The sequence below is a fragment of the Megascapheus bottae genome, chromosome 1 (assembly GCF_031878675.1).
Source record: "Megascapheus bottae isolate mThoBot1 chromosome 1, mThoBot2.hap1, whole genome shotgun sequence".
NCBI lineage: Eukaryota > Metazoa > Chordata > Mammalia > Rodentia > Geomyidae > Megascapheus > Megascapheus bottae.
Window position 1 is genome coordinate 65894709 of NC_143509.1, and position 23666 is coordinate 65918374.

The 23666-nt window shown below is 41.2% G+C and overlaps 1 protein-coding gene across 1 annotated transcript in view; it reads right to left on the minus strand.

Annotated features, from left to right (window-relative positions):
• Positions 1 to 602: 602 nt before the first annotated feature.
• The window catches only part of Plcxd2 (phosphatidylinositol specific phospholipase C X domain containing 2), a 49167-nt gene continuing 26103 nt past the window's right edge, over positions 603 to 23666 (minus strand). Inside the window, exons 2-4 of the mRNA XM_090346818.1 lie at positions 18327 to 18787; positions 12884 to 13125; positions 603 to 6972 (exon numbers count right to left, since the gene is read on the minus strand). Coding sequence (XP_090202944.1) covers positions 6813 to 6972; positions 12884 to 13125; positions 18327 to 18787 — 863 coding nt within the window. The 3' untranslated portion in view covers positions 603 to 6812. The remainder of the gene's footprint in view (positions 6973 to 12883; positions 13126 to 18326; positions 18788 to 23666) is intronic.

Sequence of the window (23666 nt, forward strand, 5' to 3'; positions counted from 1 at the left end):
TCAATAGCTAGATTAGGTGGTGCAGATTTATCATTCTACTTACATGGAAAATGTAAATAAGTGGATAGTAGTTCAGGGAATGCAAAGGAGAACTAGTTCAAGAATAAGAAAGGCAAAAAGGACTGGGAGGCATACAGAGACAGAGTGCTTGGCTAGCAAGCACATGTCCCTGAGTTCAATGACCCACCCTCCCCTCCCAAAGGACATAGAAATGAGGAACATATTTGGATCTCCTTTGCAACAATAACTGCAAGACCATTCTTATTTGTAGGTGGACTGCATCAATATATCATTTCTCCTTTTTTATTCCTAGGCACCTAGTGATCATTCTAATTAATGTGGATCAGACACAGCAGTAAATGGGAATATGGATGTCATTCAGTGACATGTGGTGTTCTTAGTGGAGAGAACTGAAGTGCTAAGGATGAAGCTTGCAAAAGCCTGAGTGAGATAATCACATATCCACGTTACACAATGTAGGAATGTTTAACTGGTCCTGATAGGTGGTGGGAAGCATTTCATCCAATGTTCTATAATGCACTGACTGAGCACAAGAACAAGATGAAGTGGGTCAATAATAAAGCATTCATTCACACAAAGGATGCCTGTCGAAGTTTTCTATTTATTATTAGGCTTAGGCCTAGTTAAATAGGTTGAACCAAACACAAGGAAACACATCATGTCATTATGTCTGTTAACTTTTTTTTTCACAGTTAACACGAGGTATTCTGCTTTTACAATGTTTGAAGTTGAATGAAGCAGTTCAGTCAATGCCACAGAAAGGAAAGAGATATACTTGAACAATTATTTCCTAGAGGAGAAAAAAGCCAAGCTAAATGTATATGGATAATTAAGCCACAAAACACATTTTCGAGTATCAATAAGCATATATGCAAATTTTAGTCTTAACTTTAAAATTGGTACAATTAACTATTATTTAACTTAGTATACAACAAGCAGTTTTGTAAAACAACTAACAAGACAACAAAACATAATGCCTATAAGAGCATTTATTAGATACATGAATCATTTGAATTGATCAAGATTTACTTTGACGATGAACATTTCTCTATTTTTAAATTGCTGATCAGCAAGGCTAAGTATTATGTTTGGCATATATACAATACCAATAATGCATATACAATCTAAATTTAACACTTATTAGTATTAGGGTGTCAATAAGTAAGTATGATAGCAGCAAGGTAACATAATTATGAGAATATATCCTAAGATTTATCATATTGATACATCTAGATTCATAACTGCACTATCATGAGTGCTATAAACTAATAAAACTGCAAATATTCAGAGCTACCAAAGGCCTATATTTGATTTTTTCAAAGTGCTGTGCTTCTTATTGGGCTTAAAGCTTGTGAGCAAGCCTGTGCTATTTGAACTAAATACTGGTCCCAAGTTTTGGGCTCCAATCAAGTATACTTCCAGTGATTGAGTGATGGTGTGGGGCAGAATAATGCATTTGAGAAGAGTAAGAAGCAACAATCACTAGGGTAAGAGTGTGTTAAATACTCAACACACACATTTGACTGTATTTTTTGCCAGCCTTCTGAGATTAATGGTAGATGATGGAGGATGGCTAAAAGACAAGGGGAGAGAAGCATTTTCTCTAAACAGAGTGGGAAAGAAGGGCATAAGAAACGACTCTAGGTCATTGATGATGCTGTCTCCAACTCTGAGACTAAATGCCCAAGGTCGGGGGGTGGAGAAAGGACGGAAATAGTTTTATCTGACTTAATGACTTTAAAATGAGCTTGCAAAGTCCTACAGACAAGTTTGAAGATGGCAAAACACTGGCTCTAAAGCAAGATAGCATTATCACAGAATATTTTTACAGCACCCAGAACTGTGCTTTTTAAAGAAAATGGGTAACATTTGTGTGGTCTACACTTCTGAGTTAAGAAATAGAGTGCCATTAGTGTCACCGTTTCCAGCAGGAAAGTGGTGATGCCCAAGGCTAAGGAGATAATGGGTCCACTGGGGGCAGTCAAAAGCTATCCAGAATCATCTGGGATTAAGAATAAGGTTTCTAAGCAAAATCACTTGTCATCCAATGGGTTCACTCCTGTGTGTCACAGTGAAACACCAGTGAGTGGCAAAGGATGGTATCAAATGCCTGAAGCCTTGCTGAAGCAGAGGGTCGAGGTGTATTGGAAAGCCAATGGAACTTAAGAGAAACAACCATGTTTTTCTATGCTATACCAAACAAACTTCCAGTCACTTTCGATTCTGTCCATTTTATTGGTTTTTCTCTTGACACAGCATGACAATGTCTCATGAATTGAAATGCCCACTTTCACAAACCCACACAGGCATCGACAGATTCTCTCAAGCCCTCTCTCTTTTGTTATACAGACCACGGGAGGTGCCATTTTGATCAAGTTCACCAACTGATATTACCCATTTGCTAAAAAGTCGTCCAAGTAGTATTCTCTACACACATGCACAGAAGGAAAAATGACCAGAACTATATATCCCCTGAGTGTAAAGGTTTAGTCTAAACATTAGGGACTTTCTATTTTGGGGTGCTAGTCAACCAATACAAAACACTCAGCACTGACGTGGCAGACAGCGTCTCCATAGAAATGAAAAGAAGCAAGATGACTTGCTCAGCTCAGGGAGGGGAGTCTTCTGATTGCGCCCCATTCCTAAGCCAATTCTGTTTCCTAAAACTTATCAATAAAGAATATTACAAAACTTCCACTATGGTATGCAATCTATAATGGCCTGATTGTGTAGTCCTGCTATCTTCTTTCTTGACAAAAAAGAACTATCCTCATCTCTCTAAATTTCTCCTATGTCATCACTCTTAGTTTTGTGCTAAGCCTTTTTGTTTTTTCTTTTTTGCTGGGTTTTATTGTGTCTCTTTGGGAGCACTTTCTAATGGTAAGGTTCAGAACCTCAGAGATGGGAATCATAACATTTAGCATCATAATATTAGAAAACATTTAATTTTGGAAGGCTCCGCGCTACAGTATTTATTAAAAAATTATTAAAAATTTTTTTTGTATGGAAGCAGACAGACACAGTACTAGGCCTTGGGTGGCACTCTGCCACTTAAATTATGCTCCAGTCCTGCTCTCTCCTGGTTAATTTGGAGAAGGAGTTTTATGCTTTTCTGTCTTGGCTGGCTTCAGATCTGTATCCTCTGGATCTCAGCGTTTCTGAGGAGATGCAGAGGTATGAACCAACGCTGGAACACATAAATGTTTTGATTTGATAATGACATCATGATCTCCAATTCTTAGCATTAGCTCTGTTCAGATTGTGCTTTTCTTTTTCTAATGTATCTAAAATCCTGGGTTTGAACTGTAGCTCAACTACTGTAAAAAAAAAAAGTTCAGGAGGACAGATTCAGCACTAAGGGAAATAACTAAGCAATTAAGTCTATTGCAGCAAATCTACAACTCTGCATCACCCTCTTTGATTGGCCATAATACAAAATTAAATCTCAACAACTTATCATTCTTTTCCACCAAGTGTATATTCTCTTTCTCTCTCTCCTTCTCCCTCTGGCCTAAGAGCATCATCTCGATTGCACATCACACCTCTATAAAGTTCCTAGTTCAAGCCTTTTTAGCTTTTAATGGAAATTTGTGATAGCCCCTTTGCCACAAAAATCATGGAAATGTGGCCATGGAAATGGTCCAGGGAGTTCATGAAAAATTGTTTCATTTTAGAAGAAATATGACACTAAATTCTGTGAAACTAAGTCCTCAAAGCTTAATCAAGTCGCTTTATAGCTGCTCTTGAAGTTATTATCAATATTATTATATTTTTTGCAGTGCTGGGGATTGTATATGTCAGATGAATGCTCTATCATGGAATCCCATATGTAGCTCTTCTTGAAGTAAATTCTGAACAATTATGAGAGTCTTGTTTTGGCCTGAAAGGTTCCCAGAATTTGTGAGAACAAGCCGTGTGGCTGGGTCACAATTCTTATCATTGGCTGTGGCAGAATGATTCATTGACCTTCAGTCTATTTTTTCTTTGTCCCAATTGTCTGAGTTCTCCTTCCTGCCTCATGGCCAAAGAGCAGAACGAAAGCATTCTTTACATTATGGAAAACCTTTTCAATGTAGCAGAGATTAGTGTTTATTAGGACAAAATTGTAAAGAGTCCTTTTTCTGTCTCTAGGACTCATGCACAGATTTTTTTTCCAAATAGAAACAAGACCAGTAACCCAAAGCCGCAGGGGCGAGTGCCTGCACTCACCATGCAGTACAGGGCTCTGGCCACAAAGATGTGAGAGGGGTTTGTGTTTCTGTGTCATGCTTGGTAACTTTTGCTTATTAGCATGCTAATACTGAGGTGCACCTCAATGTTACAGTTCAAGCAAAGTGCAATGATATATTTCAAAACTAAGGAAGAAAATCAAGTAAACAGTTCACTGAACAGTCACTAGCCACTGAGCCTCACGGGCACTCCACGTAGATACCTGTCGACGCTCCTGGCCTCATAGCACCAAACACCTGGACAAAGCTGAGGCTCAAATAAAACAGAGTAGAAGAATTCTCCTCTTGCCTCCTTATCTCTTTGCCAAGTCACAAAGGGTTAAAAAGAAGGAAATGGTCAAGTTCATAGCAATTGGCCAAGATTTAAAAAACAACAACAACAAAAGTAGAACAATAAGAGAAAAACCTAAGCCCTGGGAGGGAGCCAGGGGTTTCAGAGCCTGTCATTTGGGTTTAATATAGGATTGAAGGAACATTCAAAAAATGAGGAGATCCATTGTCTCAATTCAATCCAGAGAAAGAGCTATGAAATGGGACCTTACCATCCCAGACATTCTTTGGGAAAGGATTCAAAGGTAAGAATGCACGTTTTCCCAGAGATATATGTATAATGACCTCCGCAAGCCGTGGAGGAAAAAAAAGCGCCAGGATTTAAATTACTTCACAGAAAGTAATGACTAGAAGACCAAGCATGGGGGGGGGTGGCGTGGGGACAGGTATTGGCCTTCAGTGACTCCCTAAATATTCTCCACTGCAGGCAGCATGCAAAATCCAGCTATGAAATCACAGAAGTGAGAAACCACTGAGCAAGTTTTAGAATTCATACACCCACCCAGGACCCATGCCTCTACTTCTCCTTAAGAATCTGGAAGCTGACCCTTCCTTTGAGATTCTTAGATAGGGCTAAGGACATTGAAGTGGACACATCTTCCTGTCCAATATTATTTCAATCGCCCTTTATTTCCAATAATCTACTGAAGAGGCTACATTAGGAACTGAGATGTTTTCATGACATGTTTCATCTTCTGTCCCCAGGGAGTGGCGTCTTGGGTCTGGATCACATCCACAAATGGACACTGTCGTCGGCAGGGCCGGGGAAGCCAGAAGATCCCAAGTTGATCTGAAGTCACTCACAGCCCTGAGACACACCATCTTGTGGAAAAAATAAGATCATGGCAACATCTGCCCAGGGTGAAAACAAAACAAAAGTCTAGCCGTCAACTATGTGAGGACTCCTGAGGTAAGAAGCAATACAGATACTTACTGTCATAAATAAATAAATAAACAAATAAATAAATAAAAGCAACCGACATTCAAGAGGGCTCCTTGGAGATAAGCACCTCTTATCAATAAAAATAAAATCCCCTCTCGAGTTTCAAATGCAATGGTGATCAGTAGTAGGCTCAGAAGAGCCTGTAGAAAGTAGAAGAATGGAGATAAGAACGGGAAACATTCCAACGCTGCAAATCTCTCTCTCACTCGATGACACTGCACGTCTCACTTGATGACCCACGGGTCATCGAAATATCCCCGAGGTAGTCTTGTTTTCAAGGAGTTACCAAAGAGCTCCAGACCGCTTGGAGCGTCTTCACTCTTTAATGCCATTGCACATTCCCACACGTCAGTCTCCCACTGCATTGTGAACCACAGTCCCAAACAGGTCCCAGGCTGGTCACAATCCAATGCACTTCCACTAGCCGGTTCACACACCCCACTCCAAAGAGAACTTTGTCACATGATGCAGGTGCTTACCTGTCAGTTCTTTTGGGAAATGCTACAGAATAAAAGCGAAGAAATCTGGGATGCAACAGATATGCATGTCTATCTCTGGTTGGACTCACACTGGAAAGGTCTCCCCTCATCCTGTCTTTTACTTTTAAGAAGGGGCCCAAAAGAAAATAGAAAGGAACCAGTGCTTTAAAATTGGGAAGCGTATTTCTGGTACCAGGAGCAGTATGCATTGTTTACTTCCAATTCACCGAGCTATGCATCTAGTGAGGAATCACTTTGGTGATAAATACAACTTACTCTCTAAAGGAAAAAGTTGTGATATTCAGCAAGCCTACAGAAAATTCATTCTTTGGCTCCTCTTACCACCGAGTTCCTGGTTGATATTACAGCCTACACCATGACCACACCTGCAAGGAAAACTATTCTTTAGAACTGTTCAACCTTCTCAGTGGCTCACACACAAAACCTTGGGAGACAACAGGGAACTGGACCAATTAAGTAATACTCCATAACCAGCGGAACTGGGAAACATTTCCATATGCCGTTCATCATTCAGAAGCCAGCAGGGAAATCCTGACTTTGAGCACACGAAACACGCGTTCTTCCCTTCGACTTCAGTTTTTAAAATCTCCTTTGAGAAAAAATGCAATTAAAAAACCCTGTCATTTTATCCAAATGGCCATGTGAAGAGGGAAATAAAGAAGCCATCTTCCTCTCATCCACTATCACTGCCCAGGGGCCATTCTAACAGGAAACCCTTCAGAACACTACCCTGGATTAACAGCTTCAAGATCAAGTTAACTGAAAAACAACAATAACAACAGAATCAAGTCAGCATTTAGTCACAGCTCTGTCCTCCTGAAGAAGGTCATTGAGCTCGATGACAGTCGTGGCAAAGTCTACCAGGTCCACAAAGTCGGAGGTGATAATGTTGACACCCGCGGCTCCAGGCTTCTGAGTCTTCACCCAGTCCAGGATGGCAGGAAGGTTCCTACACAGGGATCGGGGTTGGGGGAGAGGGAACAGACCCATGAGAAGTCTAGAAAGGCTCCTCCAACAGTGCAAATGAAGGACTTCAACTTTATGTCTCCCTCAGGAATGAAGGAGTGGCTATACCATCAGAGAACTACAATTCCCAGGGTTTCTTGGATGGAAGAGTGAGATTATTTAAAATATCCCAAGCACCAAAAGAAGAAAATGTCACTGGGGCCTCGAAACACTATGCTCAAGAGCTTCATTCGTGGAGGGATTTTAGATTCTCTGAATCTTGACCAATTATACAGTGTGTCAAAACTGAAAATATATTACTATAATCATATTTTACTATACTTGTGTGCCATGCATCTAACCGACGGCTTCATCACCATCCTCTCGTTAACCTGCCTTACATTTTTGACCTATCCCAGTTGCAAGCATCTATGTCCATCTCCTGAATGTGTCAAGAGGTACACTAGGGGGTCAAGCTTTGTTTTCTTGGGAAATTGAAGTTACGTTCAATAACAAGCACATGATCTTAAGTTCACACTTAGTTTTGTCAAGTATACACAAATAAACCAAATTCATTCCAATGATAGCACATTACCAGCACTCCAGAACATTCTGGTATGTCCCTTCTTCGTCAGTTCCTGCTCCATTTTCCCAGAGGCAACTACATAGATTCGTCCTCCAGCACAGATTACTCCCTGCTCCAGCCCTGCCATGCATATATTCCCCAGTTTTCTTTTGTGTGGAATGAAGTGGTTTTGAAATTTATCTTTGTGCTTGCCATGTATCTGTATTTCTTTTAAAGACTGCATAGTATTTCTTTGTGTGAACATAACAGATTGTTTATTGTCCGTTTCCAATTTTTGTTTCCCAACTTTTATTATGAATAAATCTATTATGGACATTTTTCCACAATTCTTTTTTAATAGGTGTTTGCTTTCATTTCTCTTGATGAAAAACCAAGGGATTAAATTTCTGTGTAACAAAGTTGGTTTACATGTAGTCTTATAAGAAATTACCAGACCTTTTCCCAAAGGAATCATTCCATTGTATAATCCAGCCAACTAACTACAGAACTCTGTTTGCTTCCCTAAATTTAATGCTACTAGTCTTTTACATTCTCTTCATAATAGTGGGCATGTAGTAACATCTCAGTGTGTATTAATTTGCATTTTCTGATGAATAATCTTTCTGAACAGTGTGTCATGTCTTGTTTGACAGTCTTGTTGAAAATTTTTGCCAGTTGTGTATTTTCCTGGAAGTTTCTCTTCAATACTGCATATTTTTTCTTTTCCTTTTTTAAGTGTTAAGTTATAGAAGTTCTTTATAAATTGTTTATAAATCACTTGAAGTCTTCCTATACAACACAAATTTTTGTCCAAAAAAGCTCTGAGTTTAGTTTCATAAACACGTGAATGTGATAATGCTGAGGTTAGAGGTAAATGTAAAGACCATCAGCAGAAAGAGACAAGAACAATAAGAGCGTGCTTACAGTTTCACAGCCCATTAAATACCCAATACAGGTTGAAAATAGCTTTGGGAAGACACAACTGGGTGCTCATGTTTGATTTAGGGAGTAGGTAAAAATGGAAAATCAGTGAATTATTGTCTTAATTGTCCTATTGCTCTTCTTTTGTCACTCTCTATTTGGCTGGGTTTTTTTCCCCCCTCTTTCTTTATCCTTCAAAGCTCTCCCCCTACTTTTGTTTTTAGAATGGGTCATGAATTATCAGTCTTCTGGCAAGCTAGTGATTTAAGTACTTCACAGTATGCTTCTCAATCATCAGTCCTGGGTCTGTTCTTTCAATGGAACCTACAGTCTGCCATGAGCTAAAACACAACACAATCATGAGCTAAAACACACAACATAATGCAATGTGTTTTATTGTATATTTATAGCTGAGACCACACTCTGAGTACTTCCTTTTTTGGCTGGCCTTTTGAAGAGTTAAAAAAATTCAATATGATTTTACTGTCCTATTGTCCCTCATTCTGTCCTCTGGTAAAATAAGGATCAGAATGACAGTGTAGATAAGATTTTTGGAGGGCTTAAGTAATAGGATATAGTACTGTGAGGGCATTTGGCAGAAGAATCATAAATAGAAGAGTATGTAGAGAGATATGGTAGAACTAAGGGTAAGAGACTTCCTAAAATAGTAACACCTTGCTGCCTAGGCAACAAAATGTTGCAGCCTAAGAATGAGGTGTTGAAAACAGAGGCAAAGACCATAGTAGGAAATTACACAATGGCCCATGTGACACATACAGCAGCACTGAGACTGGTGCATTCAAGATTTCCCAGTCCCTATTCTGTTTAAGTATGGAACACCAGCGCCCTCTGCTGGTCATCATGGGGAGAGAACATTTGAAGGACTAGTGGCCCAGTCCCAGAATTCTGCAGTTGGAATCCAACTGGAGCCTGAGCAGAGGAATGTGGGAAAGGTCTGTATTAGTGATCTCCAGGGACAAAAATCTGTGCTTCTGTTTTGTGTTACATGTATCCACCTTCCCCTAGGCTCAGACAGAATAAGCAGGGTTCTGTACAAAAAATGGGAAACTTAGAAACAGCAGTAAAAGAGCAGTCATTCATTCTTTTCTTAACTCCTGTCCTTTACCAGAAAAAGAGATCTAGCAAAAAGTCGAGTCAGACATATCTGACACCAGAGCTTACAAACTTCCCGTTGACCTTATGAGGCCCCCTGGAGAACAGTGTTGGGGTCCACTTTACGCATTTCTAAAGTGTAACATGCTTACTACTTTGTGCCAGTCACTGTGGCAGGATTTCTAGTTTAAGTCTACAGTTTGGTGAGGTATTATGAGCCCCACTTAACTTGTGAACTAAGTCCCAGCACAGAAAATGTACCCAAGGCTGCCTTGTTGCTAAGAGACCGTCTTAGTTTGTTAGCTAGGGAAGCCATGACAAATACATATTGGTTGACTTCAAGGACTGAAGTGAATTTCCTCTGGTTTCAGAGGAGTCTGAGACAAAAATGGACAGAGGTTTGATTTCCTCTGAGGCCTCTTTATCTTTCTTTGCGGATGTCACCTTCCTAATGTGTGCTTCCTGAGGTACCTTCTGTGCACACAGCCCTGCTGGGTGGAAATTTCCTCTTCTAAGGATACCAGGTACAAATTGTGTCAAGATCCATACCAACCAACCGCCTTCTCCATACTTCATTACCATCTCCCTCTCTTTTGAGCAGCATTGTTTGAGCCTTGCAAGTGTTCTTATTACTTGAGTCACACCCCATGCCCTTAATTATGTCTTAAAAAAAAAGCCTTTCTCCAAGCCTTTTCTGAGGTAGTGAGGTTGGAACTGTCACATATGGATTTTGGGAGAAGGGGCATCGTACCATCTATTACAGGGAACTTACCAAGCTTGCTCAGGCCTTCTGATTTCTGCTCATACCTCCTTCTACAGTCTGCAGTTGTGTTATGCTTAGGCAAAAACTCACTTTGGTCTGATTTCAGCGAGCATGTTAAGAATCTGAATTTCAGGATTTTGCCAATCTGGGGCATATGCTGATCAGTCCAGCCTGAATCTCTACTGTGTGTGAGGGGGTAGGGGGGGGGAGGTTGTGGGCCTGGGCATTATCCCTGAGCCCTTTTGCTCAAGGTTATTGTTCTACCACTTGAGCCATAGCGTCACTTGTGGTTTTCTGGTGGTTAAGTGGAGATAGGAGTCTCACGGACTTTTGTGCCTGCCCTGGCTTTGGGAAACACATTCTTGACCACATCTGCACTTCTTCCTTCAGGTGGTGTGCAGGCACAGGAATGTGAAATGTGCTTGTGACCAGATGAGGTTAAGATGACAAAGTATCTTCCAGTCTCAAGAACATCTGCCTACCAGATGAGTAAGAGTTCTGCCACACCTTTGACGTGGTACCATCATCATCACTAAACAAGGAGCCTGGCATTCACCTACAGCCAGATTAATGCTGTAAAAATTTGCAGGTTTATACACAGCTTACTAGCTTCATGGATATGGGTCATTTCGCTTGACTGTATCATATCTTAAGTGAGGAAAATAAGATGCTTAGACAATGTGCCATTCTAAAGGCTGGCTAGGACTTAAGAAGCAAATGAAATCACTCTCAAAACTTTACTTCATATTGAGAATACAGATATAACTTATCCTTATTGTCTATCTGCATACTTTGATTAAGAGTGATGTTCACTTTATTGGACTCTTCCTGTTAAATGTTCCTATAAGATGGTGAGATTCAGGAGGCAGAGACTTCATTTCTTAACTGGTACCTTTGCCCCTACCTTCTCCGTTATACTCATTTTAATGAACAGATAATCCAGTAATACTGATTTATACATTTACTGGAGTCATGGGAGAATGGTAAGGATGGATGAACAAGTATATAAAGTGAGTTTATAATTCTAGATCCTCAGATGTGACACTAGTTTTATCCAATTCTTTTTACATCCTTAAGTACAAACAGTTCAATCAAGTCTTATAATATCCATCATGTGCTTGTCTCCAGGATGACTGAGTGTCCCTGTCAGGTGGTGAGGTCATCCCTAATTCTTCCTTGAGGAAATACCTGAAGCCACAGCATGCTTCTTAGGATTCATGGTCATTATGGAAGGGACAAGCATGAATTCTCTCCCACAGGGCTCATCTCTAAGTCCCCATCCATCAGCACAGCCAGCCCAGTGCTTAATTATTCTTCCATGAATGACTACCTGGCCGGCGGCAGAGGTGTGGCAGACATGGGTGAGAAGACAGCCAACACTGGGGCTCAAAGTGCTTTGCCTTAGAATGAAAAGTTAGGAAGTATTTATGGAATGGTATGACCATTTTAACAGGAGTGTTTAAGAATCCTCCAGACACTTTTAATGCAATCTCCCCAAACCTACATTTTTTTCATCTATAATGTTAAAGAAAAGGGCTTTTTTAAAGTCTTCAGACTTCATTGTCAGGAGCAAATGAGGATTAATGTCCTTTTAAACCCTTAACTGGACACTTTTTTCATGCAATTTGATATTCTTAAAAAAAGAAATACACTCATTACCTGACTTATGTAACTGTAATGCCTCTGTATACCACCTTTACAATAACAATAAAAAATTACAAAAAAATATTTTTGCCTGACCTGGGGCTTGAACTCAGGGCCTGGGCATTGTCCTTGTGCTTTCTCAAGGCTAGCACTCTACCACTTGAGCCACAGTACCACTTCTGGCTTTTTTCTGTGTATGTGGGACCAAGGAATCAAACTGGGGCTTTGTGCTAATGCCTCTGTATATCACCTTTACAATAACAATAAAAGAAATAAAAAACAAATTCTTTTTGCCAGTCCTGAGACTTGAACTCAAGGCCTGGAAATTATCCTTGAGCTTTCTCAAGGCTAGTGCTCTACCACTTGAGCCACAGCACCACTCCTGGCTTTTTTCTTTGTATGTGGTACCAAGGAATTGAACCCAGAACTCTGTGCATACTAGGAAAGCACTCTATCACTAGGTCACGTTCCCAGCCCAATTAAAAAAAACAAACAAACAACAAAACTTACCTGGGTCGGGCACTGGCAGCTCATGCCTGTAATCCCATCTACTCAGGAAGCTGAGATCTGAGAATCACAGTTCAAAACCAGCCAAGGCAGGAAAGTATGGGAGACTCTTTTCTCCAATTAACCATCAGAAAACTGGAGCAAAAACAGCTCAGAGACAGCTCCCAGGCCCTGAGTTCAAGCTCTACAACCACCACCACCACCAACAAAACTTAACCAAGGTTGTGGAGCCAGGTATGGGGGGTGTATGCCTGTAATCTCAGCACTTGGGAAGTTGGGAGGATTGCAAGTTCAAAGCCACTCTGGGCTGCACAAGGAGACTGTCTCAGAAAACATCAGCAACATCAAGAACAAATCCACCACCAACAAAAACCTTACTCTGAGGGTGGAAGCCAACTTTACCTGTGAACCAGAGTGTTCTTGAGGCCTCCAACCAGGCCTCTAGCGATGGTCTTCACGCGGGGGGTGAGGATCGCCTGGGAGACGTGGAAGGAGCCGTGAGGGGCTCTTTCACTTAGCGTGGTCTCCAAGAAGAGGATTAGTTTGTGCACACTTGTGGTATTGGCCCAGGGCGCTGGGATCTTCTTCCCTGGCCACAGGAAAGGGTATTGCTTGTAGAAGGGACAGTGGTAGAAAATAAGAACCTGAAATATTCAGAGCAGGGGAAAAAAAGGTAGAATGTTAGCTTTTTATTTTTGACACTGATTGCTGGATGTAGGAGTTCAAGGGTATGCTACATATATTTAAAAACAAGCGAAGACGTAGTTACTACGTCATGGCTCAACCCTGTCATCCTAGCTACTCAGGAGGCTAAGATCTAAGCATTAGGACCTGAAGTTGGTCTAAGAAGAAAAGTTTATAAGATGTCTCTTTATCTTCAAAAAGCCAGAAGTAGAGGTTTGGCTCAAGTGGTATAGTGCCAGCCTTGAGTCACTTAAACTAAGGGATAGTGCCCTGACCTGAGTTCAAGCTCCAGCATTGACACACAAAGGAGAAAAAAAAAAAAAGGTTTTTCTTTTGTGTTTTTCTGTGAACAGTTTGGGAAACAGAGTAACATTACAGACCAGCTTCTCAGAACAGTATTCTAACTAAACATAAGCCTGACCAGATGAAGGAAATCAGTGATACGAAAGTATGCCTATTCATAATATGTACATGGATGATGATGAATGTGTATACATTTTGTGATAAATGCATACAATCCAATTATTTTGTCAATTATTTTGCGTTCCAGAATGTAAGTTACTGATGAGCACAAATGCTAGTTGAAGCTCTATGCGAACTGTACAGTGACAGAGTCAGGCCCACGAGAATGAAGTGACAGGTGCTAAGTGTAGGAATTTTCTGCTAAAAGGTAAGTAAAAATGAATCTAAAAAATTTCTTCTGCGATCCAAATTCAGTCTTTAAAGTCTCCCCATACAGCCAGTCTTTGGATCTCAGGGTAAATGCTTGAGAAGTTTCTGGGTTGGCTGAGTTGCTCAGATGATCTTTACAAGTTCTGTTTCTGGTGCATACAGAGCTGGCACTAAGCTCTTGGAGTGTGGCTTACCACACGGAACTAATTGAGGAGTAAATAGATTTTCAATTGTGCTCACTGACTCCGAACGGAATCCTTCTCCCCAGGAGAGGAAGAGGGTGGGCACAAAGTCAGGAAAGAGTTCACACAGGCGATTTATCTCCAGTGGGATGGCTCACCATGGTGGTAATTTTGAAAATAATTAGCAAGCCACATTCACAACATTAATTAGTTTCTGGGAGGCAGCTGTGGGACAGGGAATTGTTATTTTGATTGTCCCAGTTCAGAGTTCTAGAAGTATTTCCCCCCACACCCCTCACCCCCATGGGCACAAGTGATCTCTTCCCAGCGGAATGGAGTGTGTATATTTACGCTGCCTGGCTGCAGTTCTCAGGCAGCCAGCTGAAAGGATCATGGGACAGAGGCTTTGTGGACCAGTCTTGTTTCCAGCTGGTGAGGAAGGAGATGGACTGACTACTTCCAAGGGCCCGGAGCCAGGCGGCGCCACACTAGGGTATACCATGTAGGTGATGCTTGTTCTTGTGTGTAATGGTTCTGAGGAATGCTGACTGACTACTAATGATGTGGCTGGTAAACGTGCGTGTTAATCAGGTTAATCACAGGCTCTTCTTAAGCAGATTGCCTGAGAGATGGGAGGAACTCCTCCCAGCTGTGTCATTGGCTAGTCTGGAAGTTTGAGTCCGGTGAGGTGAGCTGCTCTGGGCAGCCCAATAACAGTCCATCCAGCTACACAGGATCCCATGAAGCTGCCCTGGGGTCAGTGTCAGAACGAGGGAGAAAAGATACACATAGCAGATTTCAAGTACTTCTTGGAGCAATTTGGTCGTGAAAGCTTGCAGCATAATCTTGGTTGACTGTGGGAAGCTGGCCTGGCACACCAATTCTCAAGATACAAGAAACCAGGCACAGTGACTGTCAGTCCCCAGGGACTGCCTCCTTCCCGCTCCCCAACCCTTCACTAAGTATTTCTTTAAAATATTCTCCCCTCCAGCACAGCAGCAGTTCTCGTTCAGTTTTGAGACTCAAAAAAAAAAAAAAATCTCCTCTTCTTTAAGGATGATTCCTTGAGTGACCTTATTTTAGAGCCAGGATACAGACTTTCTAAAATTTTATCAGTCATGGGGGTTGAACTCAGGGGTCTAGGTGCTGTCTCTGAGCTTTTTCACTCAAAGCTAGCACGCTACCACTTTGAGCTATAGCACCACTTCTGGTTTCCTGGTGGTTCACTGGAGGTAAAAGTCTCATGGACTTTCGTGCCTGGGCTGGCTTTGAGCCACAATCCTCAGATCTCGGCCTCCTGAGTAGCTAGGATTACAGACCTGAGCCACCAGCAAGTACCTGGTCATGATACAGCTTTATGCTCTATTCTACTTTTCAACTCAAATATTACAAAACTCACATTCCTCATATGGTATAGAACGTTTGAGGCAGTGCTACCTTGCCATGAAGTATTGATGATAGTTCACTAGTTTCTTGAATTACCTTTCTCCTTCAATCCTAACACTTCCAAGATGTATGTTAAATCTTGTAATATATTGTACCCTCAGAACTCATACCTGCTAGGGTACCAGCGCCTATGAAGTGTAATGTATCTGCATGCGGAGTCAATAGGTAGCAATGCCTTTCCTGATATGAAATGATAGTAACAAAATATCCAGGGGGCTGTATGCCAGGCAGCTGGTCCCATAATGAATCAAGTTTGACTACTGGTGGGATAGGGCCCTAGCAGAGTGACTGGTAAATACCATTTAGATCTCTGCTTTCAGCTTTCAAGAAGAGTCATATCTGAAAACAAAAAAATAACCCCTCCCCCCAAATCAAAACAAAACAAAATAGGGATAGGAAGGAGCAGGAAAGGGTGTCTTGGGATTTTAGTTGGTGACACTCAACCTTTCACAGTTTCTCTCCTTCATGACTAAGGAGTATTTGTAGTATGATGGATGACACAGTTAAATGCGCCCATATTTAAACATTATGCTAGATCATCATTCTGCTGTGAGAAATTCACTATCTACCCTTTTTATTATTCCCGAAGGTACATCCTTCTCCTGAGGACTGCTGGTCTATTCAGTATGCGGTATATCAACCACTGAGAATACTAGCCTTGTACACAATTACAAAACTTTATCTGGACTCCAATGAAACCTTATCCAAATTCGTATATTCAAAAGCCATTCCTCCTCTTGGTATATCTCTGAGACCCTCTTAAAAAAAGTCTAATCTATAAGGAGAACGTTTTTAATGGCATTACACAGGAAAGCAGTTGTAAAATCTATCAAACATGTGAAAATCTGAAGCATCTGAGCCAAGGGAACTGGAGAGAGGCTGTGGCTGAATTCTGCCTCTGACTTCTTCCTAATGAGAGCTAATGGCTTCCTCAGTTTCCTCATCTGTACAATGGGAATCCTAACAAAACACTTATCACAGACTGTCCTTAGCAGAATCAGCTGAGTTAATCCCTGAGCCTACCACACTGTTATGGTTTAGTAAGTGTTGGATGTTAGTGCTGTGATTGCTATTATTTCATAATGTTAGAGAAAAACTCTACTGAGAGTAAATCTCCCTAGGTTAAACATGTGAATCTGGACAGATACAAACATAGGTTTAAGGGTAGAAATATAACAGATATTTGGTAGAATATCATTTAGAAAGTTGTCTATTTTTTTTTAAAAATTGCTAGTATAAAGACTTGAACTCAGAGCCTCATGTTCTTGCTTAGCTTTTCACTCAAGACTGGCATTCGACCATGTGAATCACACACGTCCACTTCTGGCTTTTTGCTGGTTAACTGGAGGTAAGAAACTTTCCAATTCGTCTACCTGAGCTGACTGTGACCTAGATATTTAGATAATTCATGAAGTTTATTTAGCATAAAAGACACTGATTTGTTGGGAATGTGGCTTAGTGGCAGAGGGCTTCCTTAGCATGAATGAAGCCCCGGGTTCAATTTCTCAGTACCATACAAACAGAAAATGCCGGATATGGAGCTGTGGCTCAAGTGGCAGAGTGCAAGCTTTGAGCAAAAGAAGCTCAGGGACAGTGCCCAGGCCCTTGAGTTCAAGCCCCAGGACTGGCACACACACACAAAAAAGACATTGATCACTTTTGCTGGTGTGACTGACAAAACAATTTGGTATTTCCAGTTCCTCAGGCCAAAATCCTGTAATCTTTGCTTTCTCTCAAACTCAGACTCTAACCCATCAGCCTGATAACTCCACTTTCTGATATATTCACAATATGCCCTCATGTCTCAAAGTCTTCTCATTGTTTTCCCCAACTCTTCCTAATCTCCTGATGTTTTCCTGGCATAGCAACCAGAGGATACCATTAAAACTTGAGTTAGGCCATGAGCTATGCTCAGAACTGTCATTACAGGGCACCCTTGCTCTCTCTAAACTCTTTCCCTGCTCTCTCTACCCAACTGCTCTTTATCCACATTGCTCCTACTTTTTCTCAATGCTCTCTACTTTTTCTCTGTCTCAGGGGCCTTGTGTACCCACTGCCAATTACTAACACAACTTCCTCTGCCCCCAATTACCAACGCAAATTACTTGTACAAATGCTATGTTTTCACTGAGAGCTATTCCATCCAATCTATGTAAAATCACAGCCAGCTTTCCCAACCAAATACCCGCTAGTTCTCTCACACCCCACTCCAGTGTCACCACCATTCTCAGGGGTAAGAATGGGATTTAGCTTCGGTTCCATTCCTTTTCCTGAGCAGGTCTTTCATGGGCCTTAGTTTGGAGGACCTTGAGGAATGCTATCATAAAATCCAGACCTCCCTCAGTGAGTTCTTTTTCACTTCTGTCTCCAACAATGACCTAAATTCTATGAAGAGGGCCTTAAAACATTGACATGCCTGTGATGAATACCTTCATATGCCTTTGTCAGCTAATGTTTTTCTTTTCCCTCAACCTTTTGGCAAGAATCATCTGAGTACAGCTGGCCTGTGAGGTACAACAGACCTAAGAGAAAAGAAGAGCAATGACCTACTGGCCTATTTCCCAGCCCTGCCTTGGGGTGGACAGGGTCAGTTCATCTGAGGTCAACTTAGATATCAAACAGGTTGCAGACAAACTCAACTGGATGGCAGGTGTTAAATGCAGCTCAACAGGACCCCCGGAAGCAGCCCGTGAAAGTCGTCCTAGAGCTCTAGATCCTGTCTCCATATGGTCAATACTTCCAACAATCCACCCTTCTCCCTCTGAGCTCTGGCTGCAGCTATGTTATGAATGGTAACCCAGGAAAAGCAGAGGGTTGGTTAGGTTGATGCCCTTGAAAACTCAACTCTTCTTCCCTCTTACCTGGTACTTCTGCTCCCACAGGCTTCGCAGTGTCATACTTTCCACACTGCAGGCTGGGCACAGCTTGCTTCCAAAGGCCTCCTGGATTCGGAGAACCAGGTATTTGTGATGAGCTTCATCCATGGCATAGAAGTGGTTGAAATCCAAAAAGATAATCTCTTGAGGGTGCTGAGTGAGGAACGCATCAATCTCCATCAACCCATCCGAGACCTTGATGCCAAAAAGCCCATGAATGAAATAAATCTCCTGGTCAGCATCTCCCGGCTTAGAGGAAACACGCAGATCAAAGTAGCGGATTCCAGCCTCGAGCTGCTCACGGAAGGTCAGATTCTGAGTCACAGACCATTTCTTCATTAACTTCTTTACCAAGGAGATCCTGGCCAGGCGTTTGATAGCTGGGGTTTGGTCAGGCCCCACTGGGGACTTTTCATCTACCCAATAGCTGAAAGAATCATGGGAGCCTGTACAAAGCAATAAGAAAAAAATGAAGAACACCAATGGAACTGGCACCAGGGAAACAAAGCCAAAAGTAAGAAAATAATGGTGATGATTGAGAATCAAGTACATAAAACTATTACAAATAAATACTTGTGAAAATTCTCAAGCCTATAAAAGGAGGGAAATAAACTTACATAAAGTAACACAATCTTATTAGCAGCTTGTTAAGATCAGACTAATTCTATCATTCTCATATATTGCCTGTCTAAGGTAAATTAATAAACATCCTGGCAGAAAACCATTTAGAAATATGCTTAGAAATTGAGCTTTAAAATATTTATGCTATTTTGATCTACTGATTTCATTTTGGGAAAGCTGTTCTGAAGAAATAAACTCAAATGTTTCGAAAAACAAAGATGGATGCTTGGGTCTCAAAGACGGGTCTCTAGAGTGAGGATTGCACTTATTTATACATTTGCTTATTTATTTATTTACTAGTTCTTAAGATTAAACTCAGGAATCAGGTTTCATTCTTGCTAGTTAGATGTTGTACTGCCTAAACCATGCCCCAATTCTTTTCACTTTTTCTGTGTTGATGTTGGAGGTCATGGGGCTTGAACTCAGGGCCTAACCAATGTCCCTGAGCTCTTTTTTTCCCTCATATATTTTTTATTGTAGTTAATAGAAGGGTTACATTATATTCACCAGATAGAAGGTGCGATTACTTCACATACATTGAAACCCTTTCTCATGTCTTGGTCCCCATTCCCCCCCCCCCACCTCAGCCCCTCATCTTGTTTTCCTCCCTTCCCTATCCAACTTCAAATAACCAAATATACATATATACAATATATCAGATAACCAGGAGAATTACTGTAACAATATGAGATAACCAAGGGTCAGCAAAAGAGATGAGAGATAGCATAGTACATTAAGGACAACAATCACTCATTACATGGCTTTTGTTTCTATATCCTAGAGGTCCTTTCATTTAGCATCATTCTATATGGCCTTATGAATCTATGTTTTGTTCTACTGTAAATCTCTGCTAGGAGAGCCCAAGGTTTCGAATGATTATGTCCTTGAGCTCTTTAACTCAAGGCTAATGCTCTACCACTTTAGGCTACAGCTCCCCTCTGGTTTTATGGTGGTTAATTGGGGATGAGTTTCACAGACTTTGGGGCCTGGGCTAGCTTTGAACCATGATCCTCAGATCTTAGCCTCCTGAGTAGCTAGGATTACAGGTAGGAGACATTGGTGCCCAGCTCTTTTTTTTTTTAATTAGAGAATTTATTAACGTTGATTTTTATATCATGTTTTAAAAGAAAAGTTTAACAAACAAGTGTTCAAGGAAAGCTCTTTTTACTTCTTAAATCATATACCTATTATCATTTAGTGGTTGTCAAAAGGAGTTATCATTTAACACATAATTTTATGAATGCAATGCATCTTGATTAATGTTACCCTTTTATCATTCTCATCCATCCCCTACAAATGCCACCCCTTGCCCCAATTTGCTTTGTAGGAAATGCATTGATTACTATAACTGCATTCTTTCTCCCCCTTGCTTGATTCATCTATCTCCATCACCACCTCTTTTTAAAAATGATTATGTTTGCCGGGTGCAGTGGCTCACACCTGTAATCCTACTCAGGAGGTTGAGCTCTGAGAATTGCAGTTCAAAGCCAGCCTCGGCACAAAAGTCTCTGAGACTCTTATCTCCAATTAACCCCCAGAAAATTGGAAGTGGCACTGTAGCTAAAGGAATAGAGAAGTAGCCTTTTGCTGAAGGGCTCAGGGACAGTGTCCAGGCCCAGAGTTTAAGTCCCACAACCGACAAAAAAAAAAAAAAAAAAAAAAAAAAAAGATGATGTTTCTAAGACAGGGTCCCATGCTAATGCTTGCCAAGGATGGCTCCAAACTTGCAATTCCATCTCCTCAAGAAGCTAGGATAACCAACAGTAAATATTTTAAGTGGCCATAATTTTTTGACAAATAACTTTCATTTCTTTATTGTTTTCCATCCGATATCAGCCATGATCATGACTGTTGCTGACTCACATACAGCAGGCTGCTTTCCTTACAGACTCTGGATGCCCTTTGTGAGAGAGGCATCTTGTTCTAGCACTGCAACCCTCGCCCTCCACTGCACCTCGGTCGTGTGTCTACTCTTAGTACCATCACCAGTTCTCTATCCCACTGAATTTTAGAATAAGGATTTCAGACACAACCTAGAACTTGGTAAGAGTCTATCACATTATGCTATATTTTTTAAAACAAATCCCTTTATTCAGGCTTTTACTATTTTATTGTCTTGAAAGAAAAAAAAACAGGTGATAAATGATGTTTTTCTTTTCCTGTAACACGTAACATGGAAGACTGAAGTTAACAAGTGACCAGCATATGTAGGGTAAAAGACTGCCATTAGTAATGTAAATGATCATATCCATGGACATTGTGGGTTTTTTTTTTTTGTTTTTTGTTTTTGTGGGCCCTGGGGCTTGAACTCAGAGTGTAGGCACTGTCCTTGAGCATTTTTTCACTCAAGACTAGTGTTCTACCACTTTAAGCCACAGTATCACTTTCAGCTTGGTTAAGTGGATATTAAGGGACTCATGCACTTTCCTGCCTGGGCAGGCTTTGAACCACAACCCTTGGATCACAGTCTCTTGTATAGCTACGATTACAGACATTTGCCTTGTACCTGAATTCTACATTGATTATTGCTGCTCATGAGTTCATTGGGTGCTTGCCTAATGCTCCATTTCCTTTTACTGCACATTAACAAGAAATTTTTATACCTTCTCATTGAGAGATTTACAATGAATACCTTGTATAGAGAAGGTGAACAGCCAGTTCTCTCTCCTTTTTAAATTGTATCAACAGCCCAGCTGTCCAGGCTTCAGTGTGTGACATAGTGTGAGGCACATATTGGACTTAATTCTTCCCTGGGCACAGGGAACAGCCATTATCCAAACATAGAGGAGAGACAAGTCCCCTGGTGTGTGCTCGTTGGTGCTGAGCCCAGTTTCAACTCCACAGGGAGAAGTGCTAACAACCTCCAACACTTTTCTCTCTGTCAAAGGACTGTGCTGAAATGTGACAGCAATAAGTCCCTGGGGTGATCTCTGAATACCCAGGGTGATACATGGTGCCCGGTCCTTCCCACAGGGGGAGAAGGTACACATTCTTTGTCTTATTGCTTTTCTCCTTTTCCACTTCTCCAGCTAGTAGTCATATGTCTTCAGATACCCTGTGTTGTCTACCCACCCTGACTCCACGGCAAGACCGTGGAGCAGATTGCTTGAGGAATGACGTTTAGTGAAATTGCCCTATTTAGACACACAGCAGACAAAAGCAATCCTCTCCCCACAGTCACTATCAATATTTCTTCCCTTTCCACTTACTTGGTTTTCAGGAAAGCTTTCGCCTAAATACACAAAGCATGCCATTCACTTAAATGCATTTAAAAAATTTAAAAAGATCAGAACAAGCTAAAAACAACCTCTCTCCTGCCCATTCAACATGTATGTGCAGTGCAATCTTAAATAGTACTTATAAAAATCCTATTACTTTATAACCCAGATTCATTATCAGTACATTCTCACTTCTCTACTTCTGATGGAAGTTATTTTTTCTTTTTAACCACAATCTATAATAAGAACAATTCTCAGCTCTGGGATAATGAATTAAATACCCCCATTCCTCAGAAGACAGAAAAATCTTGGTTATTGGTCCTTGCCTTATTAATATTTTTTTTCCTTCAGAGAACTGGTGTAGAAGAATATCTAGGGATAGGAGTATCATCCATTCTGGCTTGTTTAATGATAAGGTCAGAACACAGATTAGAAACTCATGTGTTGTGATTTCCTGCAATCTACAAAGTACTGCCCATATAACTTTACTTCCCCTTCAGGTTTCCTCTCTCTCTGCCTCAAATAGTACCACTTTAGTGTGATACTACTTTTTTTTTTTTTTTTTGCCAGCCCTGGGGCTTGAACTCAGGGCCGAAGCACTGTCCTTGGGTTTTCCTCAAGGCTAGAGCTCTACCACTTGAACCACAGCAAAACCAAAGCCATTTCCGGCTTTTTTCTATGTAGCACCAAGGAATCGAACCTGGGTCATCATGTGCATGCTAGGGAAGCACTCTCTGTGGTACTACTTAAAAACAACAAAGCACACTCCCTCATGTATCTTACGCTCTTAGACTGCTATCTTCTTTTCTCTCCTTGCAGTCAAAATCTACTTCCAGGCTGCCCTATAGTTTTTGTCCTTGGTGACTTATTCATGCTTCACCAAGTCTACGTTCCACCCTTCTTGTGTTACTCTCCACCCCATAACAGTCTCATCAACGGATCCAAAATGATTTACTCTCTGGGCTTCTCTGAAGGTTTGCCAAGTCAGCTCTTTGCTAGATCCTTCCATTCCCTTGTGCTCAGTGATGTATCAGCATGTTTCTGTATGTTTCTATCATTTCTTTACTTCTCTCCTTCCATCTCCTATACTTGCTCCTTACCTCTGTTCACCACAGCGTTATTATGTAGGCAATGTTAGAAACTTCCTTTCTGGCCCAGATTCTTCTAAGCACCACCTTCCAGCAATTAGCCCTCTACCTGACAGACTGCTCACATAGCAGTTTACATTTATCCCAAATCAGCTCCTCATGCAGGCCCTGTGAGCCTCGTGCAGTACCTCTCCTGAATTTCCATGGTTAACTCTGTTACTCAGCCTCAACTCCCTAGATTTCACCAGACCCCTCCAGTGGCTGGTTGTTCACATCTGTAATCACAGCTACTCAAGAGGCTGAGATCAGAGAACTTCAGTTCAGAGGCAAATCAGACAGGCAAGTTTGTTAGCCTTATTTCATACTAATCAGAAAAAGTTGGAAATGGAGGTGCAGCT